The sequence below is a fragment of the Lipophrys pholis genome (assembly GCF_963383615.2).
Source record: "Lipophrys pholis genome assembly, chromosome: 17".
In the NCBI taxonomy this organism is placed as follows: Eukaryota; Metazoa; Chordata; class Actinopteri; order Blenniiformes; family Blenniidae; genus Lipophrys; species Lipophrys pholis.
In genome coordinates this window covers 11283110-11298143 of record NC_137643.1, presented here as the reverse complement: position 1 = coordinate 11298143, position 15034 = coordinate 11283110, and the positions used below count along the sequence as shown (strand labels likewise).

At 44.0% G+C, this 15034-nt stretch overlaps 1 protein-coding gene across 1 annotated transcript in view; it reads left to right on the top strand.

The window, feature by feature from the left end:
• Window positions 1-3721: 3721 nt before the first annotated feature.
• The window catches only part of jarid2b (jumonji and AT-rich interaction domain containing 2b), a 101577-nt gene continuing 90264 nt past the window's right edge, over window positions 3722-15034 (top strand). Inside the window, exon 1 of the mRNA XM_080484774.1 lies at window positions 3722-4341. Coding sequence (XP_080340900.1) covers window positions 4297-4341 — 45 coding nt within the window. The 5' untranslated portion in view covers window positions 3722-4296. The remainder of the gene's footprint in view (window positions 4342-15034) is intronic.

Here is a 15034-nt window from a genome sequence, read left to right as displayed (position 1 = left end):
TTGTTTTTCACCTTTTAACATTCATCAATAATTGATATGACATATCGTTTTTCCTTTCAAGAAATCTTCACAGTCTGGCTTTGCAGCTATTTTTGCTGCTGATCCTTCAATGCTATTTTGTTTTTGTGTGTGTCTTTCTGTGTATATACTACACCCCACCTAACCTAATGGTGAAGCTGCTCAAATATCATGTCATCTGCAAGCCATGCTTAGAATTATTGACCCACGAACTATTGATTTGACATCTTTGCTCATGCATTCATGGGTAAGTTCGGAGCTTTGATCATTTGGAGCATTATGCTAAATCTACATCAAACACAGAAGTGGAATCAATAGCTCTTCCTCGTTACATGAATGATAATGAAATCAGCATGATTACTCGGATGGTGGTGATGGGTCATCGTCCAGGTTTGAGGGATTCGGTAAAAGCGAAATCCTTTATGAATATTAGATGGCCACACCTCCAGACTGGGTTTCTTTCACAATGAAAAGGCACGACTGTGGTTGTGTAGTTTGGATATTCGTGCTCCTGTCAACCTCCCAAATTTGACTTTGACTCAGCCTGGTTACCAGGAATACCCCAGCGACATTCAGATATGAAAGAAAAGACATTCTCCAGTGGGGCTGGGGCTGTTCTCCATTTGAAGCAGACATCAGATTCTATGACTCTCCGTTTTGGATAATGCATAGTTCAAACCCATCGAGTCTGCCTCTTGAACTCATCCCAGGAAGCCGACATACAGTTGAGGTGTTGTAACCAAATAGCCGACGCAAACTTTTAAAAAAGCCGGAGTACTTGACTAAACAAACCTTCTCTATACAGCAGCTGCTCTTTCTCAACTTAAATTTAGCATCTTTGCAGAGTCGAGGCCTGCATGCTGACATTTCGCTGATATGTTGTCCATCATCGCCTCATTTGACCATATTTCCTTGAGAACATTAAGTATAAAGCACATTGTTTAAAACATAACAAACCCGTTGTTGTGTATTTATTGGGTCATCAAAAAAAAAAAAAGAAGTCATCCACTGAGCTTTTTTTAAATTTTATTTCCTGACATTTTGTCTCTTCAATTGTTCATTATAGTGGAAATATGAGACCATAAGCAAAATCGTCATCTGATAGTTCTAAAAGCTATTGATGATTTATAACAAAAAGACCCTAAAATTCAGTGAATCCAATCTTAAAGGTTATCCAACATCAAACACATATTTAGTTCTCGATCGACAAAGCTGCGCCTCGCACACTCCCGCCACATTTAACTACCTCCTGGGTTCACACGGAGCAACCGTCCCACTCGGTACATTAGAGTAATGACACAGCAAGCCCACTCCGAGTGAGGGGGATGAGGACACACAGTACAGTCAGCTAAAAGTCATCACTGAGTGGAGAACAACAAAGTAGGAAACCTCTCTCCAACGAAAAGGCGCGCACGCTCTTTTTTAATATCGGTGGAAAGTGGATCATCTGAAACTTGTGAAGATCAGGTTAACAATGATGACAATGTGCTCATTTAGTCATTTGTTTAATGAGATAGTTTGAAGAAACAGTCACATTTCATCCATTCAGCGTGAACAAAAGGAAAAAAGGGAGTGAGTAGGTTGGATATTTTTTCCTATTGTGGGAAGAAGTTTGATATGTGCTGATTGAAACGTGTGTTTTTTTTCTTGAAAATAAAAAAGTCTTTACAACATTTCCGAAGGCATCTTGCTGCGCCTTAATGTTTAACCACATGGTCCTCGGGTCTGGGATGTGTGGCGGTGTGCTTTGTTGGGGGTTGGGTGAAGTCATTTGCATGAAAATTTGGGGAACTCCTACCTTTTTGTGCCCCCGAGGCTCTTCTCGGCATTCTTATCTGTTAATGCTTAAACAAATCACAATCGAATTGAGATTGTTGCTCAAAAGATAAATACCGGCAAATATTAACAATTAAGCCAATCTAAATGAATCTCTAATTTATTGCAGGCTGTGAACACAAATATAAATAGAACTGTGTGAATTATCTCATGATAGAATTATTGGCACGTTTAAGATTAACTGAGAAGTGGGAAACGTTCCAAATCCCCATTGGGAAAAGAAAACATTTGAGCAATGTCCAACAAGGAAGTTCCCTCTGGGAAACTTTCTGCGTGCTCTCATGAGCTAATGTGACATCAGTCAATACAATTGCATTTGTGGCTTAAGATGGAAAAAAAAACAACGATGCCCTCACGGTTACAGAACAGCCACGTCTCATTATTTTTGACTACATAATTACTAAAAATAAGTGCAGCCAGCATTGCTAATTGTCTAGAAGCAAAGTTGGTGAAAAGAATGTGACTTCATAAGCTTAATTTAATGTGTGTGTCAGTTTACATCAGTTTATCATATATACATATATATATAAATATATAGAGTGAACCTGTTAGCAGTTCTTTGGGTTTATTAGTGGGAACTAGAAAATGTAGGCTTTCCAAGTCCCCACCTGCATGAACAAACCGTAAAATAAAACTTTTAGTGTGATCACAGCTTCCATGGTGGCAGGGGGGGAAGGGGGCATCCACCCCCACCCCACCCCCCACCCTTTTCTCCTGGTGATCTGATTGTGAAGCCCACCAATTGTTCCGGGTTCTAGTTGATGTCAATCATTAAAAAAAAGGAACGTCCCTCATAAAACGAAGTTAAAACTTCAAAGTAACTTAGTGTCGTTCTGGTTTTTTTGGTTGTTTTTTTATCCCTGAAGCTGTTTGGGATTCGACTGAATCCCTTACTAACTGCACTAAAGAGACAAATCTTGAATAGAACAATGTAAGCTGCCTAATTTTAATTGACAATGGAAAAATGAAGTAAAACGCACATTTGAACTAATTAACTAACGATTAGTTTCTCACAATTTAGTCGTCTAAATATTATCAGAGGGACTCATTTGTAGTTAATTAATCACAATCATTACCATTTAATCACATCTCAGTATTTGAGAACATTTCTTTAATTCAAACGGTCTATTTTCAATCCCCCAGACCCACAGGCATGGACGCTGACCATGTTATTCCGCCATAGTTTAAAAAAGTTGGCTGGACTGTATAACTCTGTCCACACCAGCCAAAACGATCTTTTTTCTCCCCATCATTCTTAAAAACAATTCTGTCCACAAGTCGCTAAGAACACGGCTCAAAATGACAGAACTCCCACAAAAAAAGAAGAGGATACAGAGAGGTGGGATGATGATGTCATCCTTTTCGGAAATGTGAGTCTTGCTGCGTTTTAAAATTCCTCCACTCTGGAACCCGTTTTTAAAAAACAAAACAAAACCCCTTGCAGTGTGGACAGGTCCTAAATTCCAGCTCTGGTGTCCCTGCTTGCAGCAACATGTTTAGCATAGAGATGATATAAAAAAACAACAACTTGAAATGCTTTGTAAACTCTCCAAACAAAGCAGACTCAGGTTTATGTCTCAGCACCCTCTGTAGGCCCATTGATACAAGAGGCCCTGGATCGCCTCACCTCTTAAGGAAGCCAAAGCACAAGTTACAGGACTCAAAACGCACCATATGGCGCACCAACGCTGTTCTAGTTCCTCCAAACTGGCATTAAGTGCGTAAACTGCGGCGTTCCGGGGCTCCGAGGTGCTGTTGGGTGTTCGGGGCTGTCTCACCGGGATTTTGAAGTTGCCGCTGGATGGAGGAGGACGTGATAGGCTGAGAGGCGAGGCTGTGGAAGAAAGGAGCTGCTCGGCTCTCAGTCAGTGGAGCAGAGCGGAGCCGCTGAGTGGAGCAGAGCGCTCTCTCGACGACCAGCCAGCAGAGGAGGAGAAAAAAAAAGAGAGAGAGAGAAAAAAGGAGACGTGACACCGAACCTTTTATTTTGTAATTTTATTTATTGATCTCTCGCGGTGTCGTGGCCTTCGAACAACATGTAACTTGTTGGCCTCACCTCAACTATATTCATGCCTTTGCGAAGAGCCGGGAGCGAGTGCGCAGAGCCGAGCAGCCAGCGAGCCGTCCGGGCCGATGGAACTTATTGTTGTGCGTTTGTTTTGACTATGTTCTCCCCGACCGAGTTTGGCTTCTGCCCGTCTCCGTTCGCCGTCGACCCTTGAATTTGTGCTGTTGTTGTTTTGTTTTGGTTTGCGGAGGGGGATTTTACAAGCGAACCATCGAGAAGGGGAGGATTCCGCAAAGCCAGCGAGCTTTTCGTCCAAGAGCCGGGGATTTAAATCGTCGTTTGGTGGAGCTCCGGGAGAGGCGAGAGTCAAAGAAAAGACATTCATGTGGCCATTCTCTCTATAGCCAAACATTTTGATCTGGGGGGATTGCATAATGAGCAAGGAAAGACCCAAGAGGAATATCATTCAAAAGAAATACGTAAGTACAAACATTACATTTGTCCTGCAAATGTTCCGAACGCAGCCTCTTCCTATTCAACTTGCTCCTTTCGATGAAAATGCGTAAACTTTGATGGGAGGGTTTTTTTTTTTTTAAGAAAATGTTTTTATTTTTAATTTACCATCCTCGGATATTTGTTAAAATGCAACGTGTACAAGTTGCCCGGTGTGTTTTTACTGTGGGGATGTCTATTCACGGTGCGTGTTGCGGACGTTTCTTCGACATCAGACATGTTTTAAGCGATTTGAACATCGGGTGCTTTGGAGGCTCGTCTGGATGTGGGATGCACGCGCCCCGGTTTTTTTTTTTTTTTTGGTTTTGTTTTCTTTAAACCTAGAAAAGGTTTTAGATCGAAACACTTGGCGAGCAGTTTGGTGAATAAAAATAATACCATTTTAAAAAGGGAAAAGCCCCGGCTTTTGTTCGCTCCCCGTTTCTTTGCCGGTGAAGACGAGCCTGTCGGCCATGGCTCAGCTATTTCGGCTTCCATTTCGTCCCATGCTGAGCATTTCATCTCCGAGCTTTTTACCTGGAGAAAAGCTGTTCTCGTCCACCTTAAAGCCCGCGCGTGTGGAGTTTAGCGTCCACATTGCGTGCGTGTCTATATTCCTCCTATATTTGTGTTCTTGCCGGGCTGCACGCGGACATGTTTCTTGGACTGTTGTGGCTCTTTAATTTTCTCCACAAGCAGCAGCAGCAGGAGGAGGAGGAGGAGGAGGAGGAGAAGAAGGAGAAGGGGGTCATACGATTCAGCACATTCATTGAATTTGCAGCTCGGGGACTCTCCTGGACTCTGGGCCTCCAGTCCGGGGCTCCGGGTGACCTCTGTGGACGAGCAGCAGCTTTTTGAGGGAGAACTCCATTCTTTTTCTTTTATTTGTTTTAATGAGTATTATTTTTGGGGGTGCACCACGGGGACGTCCAGGTCCTCGGCCACCTTGCTTCTCCCCGATCTCCCCCCGTGTCTGCTCGCTGCGTGTGGATCCGGTGTGTTTCCTACACGATCCTCTCTTTTTAAAGCCTCCAGTCGCATTGCAGAGGCTTCATGTATGAAGCGACCATTTTCTTTCTGGTGCTTTTATGAGGAAGGGGGCTGCAAGACTGAGGACTTTCACATCAATCTTTCACGCAACTGCAGCCCCCCCCCTTTTTTTTCTTAAAATATATAAACCTTAATGAATGAGAGTTTTGATAGTTTAGAGCCGGGCTCCACATTGGGCCTCAAGCGGGTTAAAGTTTAGTTGCACTTCTGTGATCGTGGCTGTGGAAGATGCTCACGTGCCCCTCATGGACACTGTGTGTTACGTTTAATTGCACGAGGCATCTCACGTCTGTTAAAGCCAAAGTCACCCCCCCCCCCCCCAATCCTCCTCCTCCCCCTTTACCAAAACACCATGTGCAGTTTGTAAGAAAGTGTGCGTTTCTTCCTGCAGCCACTTTTCTTACTCAATTCCAAAACAATCAGTGATTTTTTTTTTTTGTTTGGGGGGTAAAACAAAACATACCCAAAGTCAATCTGAGCAACAGGTTTTTTATCAGACTTGATATCAAGAGTTTCTTCTTTCTTTGTGTCCCCCAAACAAGTGTGGAGGATTAAAGACACACCAGCACTAAAAGAATCAGACTTTCTTCTTATTTCACTAATAACTTCCTTTAATTTATTTGTGTCCCTGCGGTTTCGGCTCCGTAACTGTGTAGAAAATATTTTCTGGACCTTTTACAGGCAGTGCTCTTTGGATTTAGTTTTGTGCGACTTTCAGACATCTTTGGGCTTTCCTATAAACGGCACCCGTTTTTGTCACTTTAATGCAGAACTTCAGCGTCAAAAGTGTAGGCAATGACGTTCATTTACTGGAAAGTAACGCAGATGTGAGTCACATACGTGGCAGGTAGATGTTCAAAATGACTGGGAAAGTTACCCGAACACAATGTTTTTAGGTGTATTCAGATTGTGTAATAATGAATTAAAATACACATTTAACCACATCAGTGATATTTCCAGCTGTGGTTAGATGTGAGCTGATTTGACTTTTCAGTTGTAACTTTTCTAATCTGATCAAGCTTTAAGTGTCTCATTGATTCTTTTAACCAGAAATTCTGACTAAGAGAGACAAAATCCCCTCTTTTTTTTTTTTATTGAGCTGTTGTACAATGGCCGACAGGGTCACACTTTCTATAAGTGGAAAAGCTTTAGTGGTTTGTTCTATTCGTAACTTGGTTTTATAATTAGAACTGGGAAACAGCTTTGAGAATGGGGGGAGGGGGGGTTAGTGTGACCGTGTCCGACTGCAGGATTCTGTCCTGTGTGTTTGTGTGTCACATCTGTCATGTATTTTCGGCAGCTGCACGGTTGATGCATTCTGTCTGGCTCGGACTGAAACGGGCTCACAAACGTGCATTTATACAACAACCTGGAGGAGTCTAGATCCTTAAGCATGCCCCCCCCCACCCCACCTTCTCTTTCCAGGCTTTAAGATAGGACTCTTGGCCCTTAGTGCCCGCCCCCCCCACTCCCTCTCTAATTAGCGTAAGACAATTATACATGCTTGGCTTAACCATTTCCCCTGAAACATGAGTGGGAGTTGTTACCCCCCCCCCCCCCCCCCCCCCCCCATCTTCTGCACCCAACTAACACTCACTATCAGTGAATATTAAAATTCACCGCTCATAAAATTATTTGGAATGGGGGGGGGGTCCTTAAGAAGAACAAACAAGGCAAAGCAATAATCATTTTCCACCAGGATCATAAAGATCAATGGGAACCCGACAAAAACAAAGTCAAATTGCCTTGTGAGTATTTTATTCTCCAAAACCAAGTTGTCACTTACGTCAGGTTAAGGATGACTACACAAGTTTTTTTTGTTTGTTTTTTAGTGGTTAAATAATCTATAGTTTTTTTTTTCCTATTTGTTAATGTCTTGAAGTCAAAAGCTGTGAAATGACTGAGGTATCAAGCGTTAATTTGTGGCAGTGTTGTTCAGTTTAACGAAACATGACACACTCTTGTGTGTGTGCGTGTGCGTGCGCAAGAGTAGCAGGAGAGCACAGCTCAGTGCAGCCAGGGCCATTTTGTGCAGAGTCGGCTCTTCCTGTAGGCCCCAGCTGGGTCTAGGCCTCCGATTCAAAGGTTGTGTGTGTGTGTGTGCGGTAAGTGCATGTTTGTGTGCAGGCCTGGTGTGTGTGGGACAAGCACAGCTGCTGCAGGGGCCTTTACAAATGTAAAGAGGCTGTCAGTGTTTGTTTCATCAGGCGCACAACTGATGAGGGCCAAGTTGAAAATCCATTGCACTGTGAGTGTGTGTGTCGGGCGTGCACAAAAAGAGGAAACAAAAATAAAGAGCGGGGGCAGAACAGGGAGTGCAAAGGCACAGACTCTCCCCCTCCTCTCCTCCTTTTCCTCTCTTTATCTCCCTCTCTCCCTGTCTTTCTGTCTCGCTCTCTCGTTCCCGGCGCTGTCCAAGTGAAATGTGGGCCTCATGTCGGACCATGAAGAGAGGGTCACCGGGTTGTTTTTTCACCGTGCCTGAGCCTCAATGCGCTTCATTTAACCTTATGTTTCAATGCAAATTCTTCTTTCATAAGCTCCCTTCTCCTCACGTGTGCAACATGGCAGGGTTCACTCAGCAACCCCTCTGTCACTATGGCTACCGGCTCAAACCAAAGTGTACTGTGGCAAAAGCAACGTTTTACTGCCTGTTTATTTTACTACGTTCACTATGGTGACGTTCCACGTGGCACATGTGAAGGGTAAAAGATAAAAGCGCTTCCCGTTTCTGTTGCTTTTGCTTCATTTTGTCAGTTTTTTTTTTTTTTTCTTATTCTATCAACGTACACTGGGAAAGAGAGCGCGAGGTGACGAGCGTTTCAAGTGTGAAGCCAACAGTCTGCTGCAGAGATAAGATTGAACAAAAGGCAACAGAGAACAACCCTGTTCGATTTGAGAGTAACATCACTGTGCTTTATTGTTTGTTAGTCACCAGCAGAGAGAAATAAAAAGAAGGGCTACTTTGATCACCCTGCCAGACTGCATCGGGGCGGCATAAATGTAACGGCAGCGCGGAACTCGCAAAGATCAGCTGCAGTTTACACAAAATGGAAAATAATTGAAAGAAGCCACACGCTTTAGTCACTGGCGGTGGCCAGAGGAGACACCAGGCAGGAAACGCACACGGCCGTATGCGTTCTGCGCTGCGCTTCCTTGTGCCGTGACACATTTTGAAAAAGCTCTGAAGTTTGGCAGGTAGGTGAAGCTCAGTAAAGCTTTAGAATGCGTGTCTTCCTTCCTAAACGGAGAGGAAGATTCCTTCCCACGCCTCGCGTCGCTGTGGTCCCTCCTCTCGCATCTACTCCACTAAAACAAATCCTGAAAGTGAAGCTGGCCAGTCTATCCTCTTTTATAACAGTCTTATGTATTCTTAAAGGCCGTGTCTTTTACCATAATCTGCCTATATGAAGTACAATTGAGAAAGTTTAGTATATCATTACTGTCACTCTACGGAACAAACAAAGGATGTTGACTGGGCCAATGCATTGCAGCACAACTCTTCTCTGACTCTCTGGTCATTCTGGACTCTTTGATTTCTTTTCTTTTCTATATCTTGTTTTCTGCAGCATTATGTCACACACTGCAAAAAAAAAAAAAAAAAAACACAACCCTCCTGTTATGTAATATGACCTTCTGTCTTATCAGCTGTTGGCATTGAGCACAAACTCTTCGCTGGCTCTAGTACACGCCGATACAAGCTCAGGCAAAGGTCTTTAGGTGTGCACCCGCAGTCAGTAGGTGAGATAAACTGGTTTTAAGGCCAACCATCTCCGCTCTCATGAGGACATCAGGAGCTTAGTCTATTTGCAAGCGTAATGACATAAAACTGGGTGTGACTGTCTTTGTTGTCCCGCATGTGCGTTTCTGTCAGGAGCCTGTGTAGGTGTGTTTTACAGTGTATGCTCCAGTAGTTGGACAGAAGGCGTGTTTGGACATAGTGCAGTTGGCGAGAGCCTGTGTGTGTGTGTGTGTGTGTGTGTGTGTGTCACGTACACCACTTGTGTTCCCTGCGTGCTCGTCTTCATTCGAGTGATTTATATCCTCCTGCCCCTGTAGGTTTGGATGGAGATGGGGGAGTGAGACAGCTGGTCAGGCCCTGAGAGGCTGTGTGTGTGTGTGTGTGTGTGTGTGTGTGTGTGTGTGTGTGTGTGTGTGTGTGTGTGTGTGTGTGTGTGTGTGTGTGTGTGTGTGTGTGTGTGTGTGTGTGTGTGTGTGTGTGTGTGTGTGTGTGTGTGTGTGTGTGTGTGTGTGTGTGTGTGTGTGTGTGTGTGTGTGTGTGTGTGTGTGTGTGTGTGTGTGTGTTACAGCTTATCCGTTCAGGATCCTTATGAAGCTGAATCAACACTTTAGCTTTGTCTTTCGTTTGGCCTTGTAGGCTTTAAAGAGCTATAGTGGAACATAAGACAAGAGGACAATACTTGGTGTTGTTATTTTGACATGTTTTTCAAACATGGTCAGATGTTTCTGTTTTTAAGGAGAGCATACAAAAATAATCTTCAGGTACTTTTGTATCTAGTTTGGAATTCAGCTTTGCCACTGGCTTCGATTTAAGCTGCAGATCTGAATGAGGAGGTATTATCTTGTTTTTCAGCCAGTTTTGAATCACCAAGCCATTGTAGCTTAGACCGGCATTAGCTTTTAATGAGCATTATGTGCACCTCATGGACAAACCTCTTGACCGATCTCTGTACGCCCTCTCCCCCACTCTTCATCTCAACTACATCAGTTTAATAAACACTCCTCACATTTTCATCCTGTGGTCAATCCCGTCTGATCCCCTATTGTGACTCTGTCGTCTTTAAACATCCAGTGAATTAAGCCTCGGGGGATGAAGCAACAGAGCAGAGGCTCAGCCCGTATCGATCCTCCATTACTCCCTCCCTTTCTTCCTAGAATATCACAGTTTCGCTGTCGAGCGCGATGCCAGGCAGTAAAGACGGTATGCCACATCACAAAATGTCTCGGGCTCGGGAATCCCGACGCTTTCTCTCTGATATATGCTGACCTGTCACATTCTGTGTGACGATCAGCTGGCTGCACACTGTTGTCAGATTCCCGAACGGAAACCTTCAGCTTCTTGGTTTCCGTTCATAATTCTTCTTGTTACAATGTCACGAGCTTCGTACCGAGCGCAGTGATCTATGAATCGTTGGTTTATGACGGAGCAAGTTAGTCTGTTTCAGCCAACAAACCTCGGCCCGCTCTGTTCACGTCGTCTTTGGCTCCGCGCTGCCTTGGCCAATGAATCGCTCCCTCGTGAGCGCATTTTCCAGTGATAACTTTTTTTTTTTTATATATCTGACGATCATTATACCCTTTTTCACTATAGTCATTTGTGGCTCTTCAGCTTGCGTGGCTAGTTACGGCACAATGACCTTCCCTGCGTTAAAGAGCTCTCCAATGCAACCCTTTTCACCGAGCGTTTGGCCCCTCATGAGGGAGGCCTTAATTCAGGGTGGCAGCCCCCCCCCACCCCAAACCCCCGGCTAGGCGAGTAATGAGCCAGCAGAGTGAAGTAGCTCCGTGACCACTGTTGCTGCCTAATCTCTACTTTTCAGCCCGCGTGGAAAAAAAGTAGGAAGATGCGGCAAAGAAGCTTTACACAAAGCTTATTGATTCAAGGCAGAGGTGCGAGTGTAAATCTGATGATGTTTGACTGATTTAGAGCAAAATCACTGGTTACAGAAAAAAAAGGTGTTAACTGCATCTGGCCCGCGCTGGCGGCAATTACGCTTTTCCAAACTGTATTTAGAGGATTGGACAAGAGCGAGCTTTCATGCTGAAGCACGGTTGGGGGAGGGGTCTCCGTGCTGCTGCTGAGTTGTCGGATGCGCCGGTCGGCTCTCTTGTCAGCTCGTATGTGAGAGAACGGGAGGAACGAGGGGGTGGGATGGGGCCGTAAGAAGCAGAATAAATGGTTTGCTTGATTTGCAGGTGAATATATACACATTCTCTTTTCATCCATCTGACGCCCCCATTCTCCCAACGCCACACGAAACACATTACCCCCCCTCCCCACTCCATCTCGTCTTGTAATAGAATAGTGAGTGGAATTTTTGACTCGATTCCACTCTATCGCTCTCTACTCCTCCCTCTCTACTCATTTGCTGTGTTACTCAGCACAGCTCGGAGGAGAGGAAACAGGCGCCGGGAGCTGTTTCGGTGGCACACTAGTGGAGAGACGACGGAGTGAAATCAAGTGTTTTGTTTTTTTTCCCCCCTCGCTTCACTGGAAAACTTGTAGAAGGGAGAACAGGCCGCCGCACTGTCGCAGGGATCAGATTTGATTTCAGTGCGTGTTTGCGTGCGATGATGATTTGTTTGAGCGGTTGTTGATGGTTATTCCCGCTTCACCATCTCACATTCGGTCAACATCTTGCATTCTTCAACCTGCTTTGATTTCGGCTGCCAGAAGAACCTTTGCTTGTCCTGTACAGTTTGATATGACACATCTGTGTGAATCCGCCCCCCCTTCAGCACCTCCTGCCAGAAAGACACATATCACACACCAGCACACCTATTCTGGGGTTTTCTCCTTGCACTTTTTTTTGGGTCATGCTTTTGTAAATTTTAATTCTATTCTGGACTGTAAATTGTTTATCTGTGCTGTTAATACTCCATAAAGCTTTCTTGTGTTTGTAATGCAAAGCACTTTTAGGGTTTCCTTGGGCTTTTTCTTATTTTACTCCTATGAATCAAAATCATTATGAAAAAAGGAATGAATTGATTGATATTTTTTTTCCATTCTTATTTGTCTATTGATTTTTTTTTTTTCAAAGCAAAATGTGTTGTTTTTTTCCCCCCCAAGTTTTTCCACAGAGAGAGACAGAGGTATTGTTCCTCGTGTTTTAACCTCTGTTCAATAGATGAGTGCTTTTACAATTCTCTTGGCTGCATGGTTTCCTCCAGGCCTCACAGCAGGGAGCTTTAGTTCATGTTGCACTCGGGGAATGGCACCGAAGTCTGCGTTGAATTTCTGGCTGGTCTCCCCTGGCCCGGGATCAAACATCACAAAGCCCCGGGGGGGGGGGCAGCCCCCAGAATTCACAACCCGAGATCGACAAAGGGGGGAAAAAAAAATACAAACAAGAGGATGGAAATAATTAAATTAAACCAAATCTCAAATGTAATCTTTTTTTAGAAAACAAATCCTCAATAACTGATGTGGACTTTTATGTTTGTACACATAAAAGTTAGAGAATAGTTCGGGGAAGAGCTCCACACAAGTTGATTTCTGGCCTGACAGTCGTAGAGATGCGTGGTCATTTTCACACGCGAGAGACGAATTCCAAAGCGACACTATTTGCGAGCCAACGAGCTGGAAGTTGCCATGGCGACGAGAGGATACCGCTCCCTGGATCCAGATGTGCATGTGAGAAGTGTGTGCGTGATTCGGGGGATTTAAATCTCCAGCCGCCATGTTTCTATAGAGAGTGACGGACAAACACCACCTTCTTTTTGTGGCGGTTGATAAACACGGTGCTTAGCATACACGATTAAATCTGCTGAGTATTTAACCCATCAACCTATTCCTGAATCATACAGGGAACCGACTATTAAGTCACAGAATCAATAAACAAAGGAGTAGTTTGTCCATTAGTCGTTACCTTCTATTATTAGAGTTTCATAACATAATAGTGGTGCAATAGTTCTACTATGATAGCTTTGTCACTGGGACTATATACAGTACATTACTATTGCATATTATTTCTAATTATTATTTATATACTGGATCAATAATGTGAGCCATCAATGATTTTCTCTCTCTCTCATGAAAACACTTTTAAACAGGGTTTACTTTACAAAATGACAGAACCTTTGAGAAAATAGAAAATGTTCTGTTTGTCATACACTGTTGCTCACTTAGTCATGGGTCTTTCTCGTATTGCCAAGATGTTGTGTTGTATGTTACAGTCAAAAGAAACTTTCACAACTCATGACATGGACCCATTTCCTGACAGTCTCGCATTTATTTTACCCTTACTGATGGGCTGTTTTCACTTTGAACATACATTACCAGTCACTCAGTGAAATCGAGATTGGAATTTCATATTACTCATAACACTTTTAGTTCCTGCCTAGCATGTACACTTATTACATGTCCTGATTTACACAACTAAATTAAGTCATGCAAATCATGAAGTAACGGCAGCAAATGTATGTAGACGCACAAACGGCAAAGTTTTGCTTCATTTTGATAAACAAGTCTGTTTATGTTAAAGCTATATTTGACTCTGCAGCTGTCCTTTCGCCTTTTGTCTGTTAAAACTTCTCTTTGTAATTTTCCATCCTTTTTTTTTTTTTTTCAAATTTTCAAGCTGCTAAATAAACAGAAAAATCATTTACGGTTCATTTTAACAAACCTGTCCACATGTCTCGGCAAAAAAAGGTTTCTCTTTTAGTCAGTGGTTAACTTGGCTTAGAATCCCATAAAGATCTGTATCTTGGAAGTGGGGGTTCAAACTTTGAGGTTGTATCTGTGGGAAAAAAACTCCAAAACAAACCCAGGGCAATAATGTGAGCGCGTGTGTCAGCCAGAGTCTGACTTCTCTGGAACATTTTTGGAAAAGATCCACGTTCTTGTAGGAAACCTGAGTGAGAAACCGCTTAATCTAATTCGTAGACGTCTCCCACCTCCCCAAATGGCTCCAGAGCAAGCCAACACCTGATCAGTGCACCGTCACACTAGCCCTCTCAACAATGACGTAACCGCCCGGTCAGGCGCTGCAGCTGGAGTTTGTAGTGATGCGCGCTTGGCATTTGCATGTCTCCTCGGTGCTCGGCCAGAATTAATTTATTTCGCTCCTCGCCGAGGCTTCCTTTGAGGTCGGCTTTCAGCGATCGGGTTCGCTTCAAGCATGCGGACACCTCGCTCTTGTGCAGCTCTGCTGACGCCATCTAATTGCCTCTAATGCATCCCCATCATTCTTCGTTCTCACTCTACCCACGCCATTATTCACCTCTTTCTTTGCAGTCACGTGCTATCCGCTCTGCCTCCGCCACCTCTTCCCTCACCTTAGCATTTGTCTTTTCTCTGTCCGCGCTGTTTGTGCGTTTCCCCATTTCTTGCCGTCCATCACCTTTCCTTCTATCTGCCTCCTGTATGTCAGTGTGATCCCCCTCCACCCCCCCCAACCCCCTGTTTCTGGGCCCCACTGCTTTTATGTGCGGTATTGTGACTGGAGCAGGAGAGGCGGGGTGAAGTACAAGGGTTTTGTCCTAAACTCTGAGGTGAAAATCATTTCTTAATTGCCTCTTGTCGTCTTTTATTTTCTGCCAATGGTTTATAGTAGGGAATAGGCCACAGCAGAGAAACTCCCTTGTCCAAGCTTTGGCTTTGTTTCCGAACATTCTGTGGATACAAAATAATCTACACACACACACACACACACACACACACACACACACACACACACACACACACACACACACACACACACACACAGAGGCTTGCAAAGGGCTTACGATGTTGGACTCAGCAGAATACAAAGGAAATAGGCTTTGGATGTAGCCCCATGAGGTCTTGGTGTAAATGAGCAGTGTTCTTTACCGTCGGATGTTTTGGGAATTCTTTACACTGTATGCGTTACTGTGGCCTAACATTTTTAAAAACGCGCCGCTTGAGTT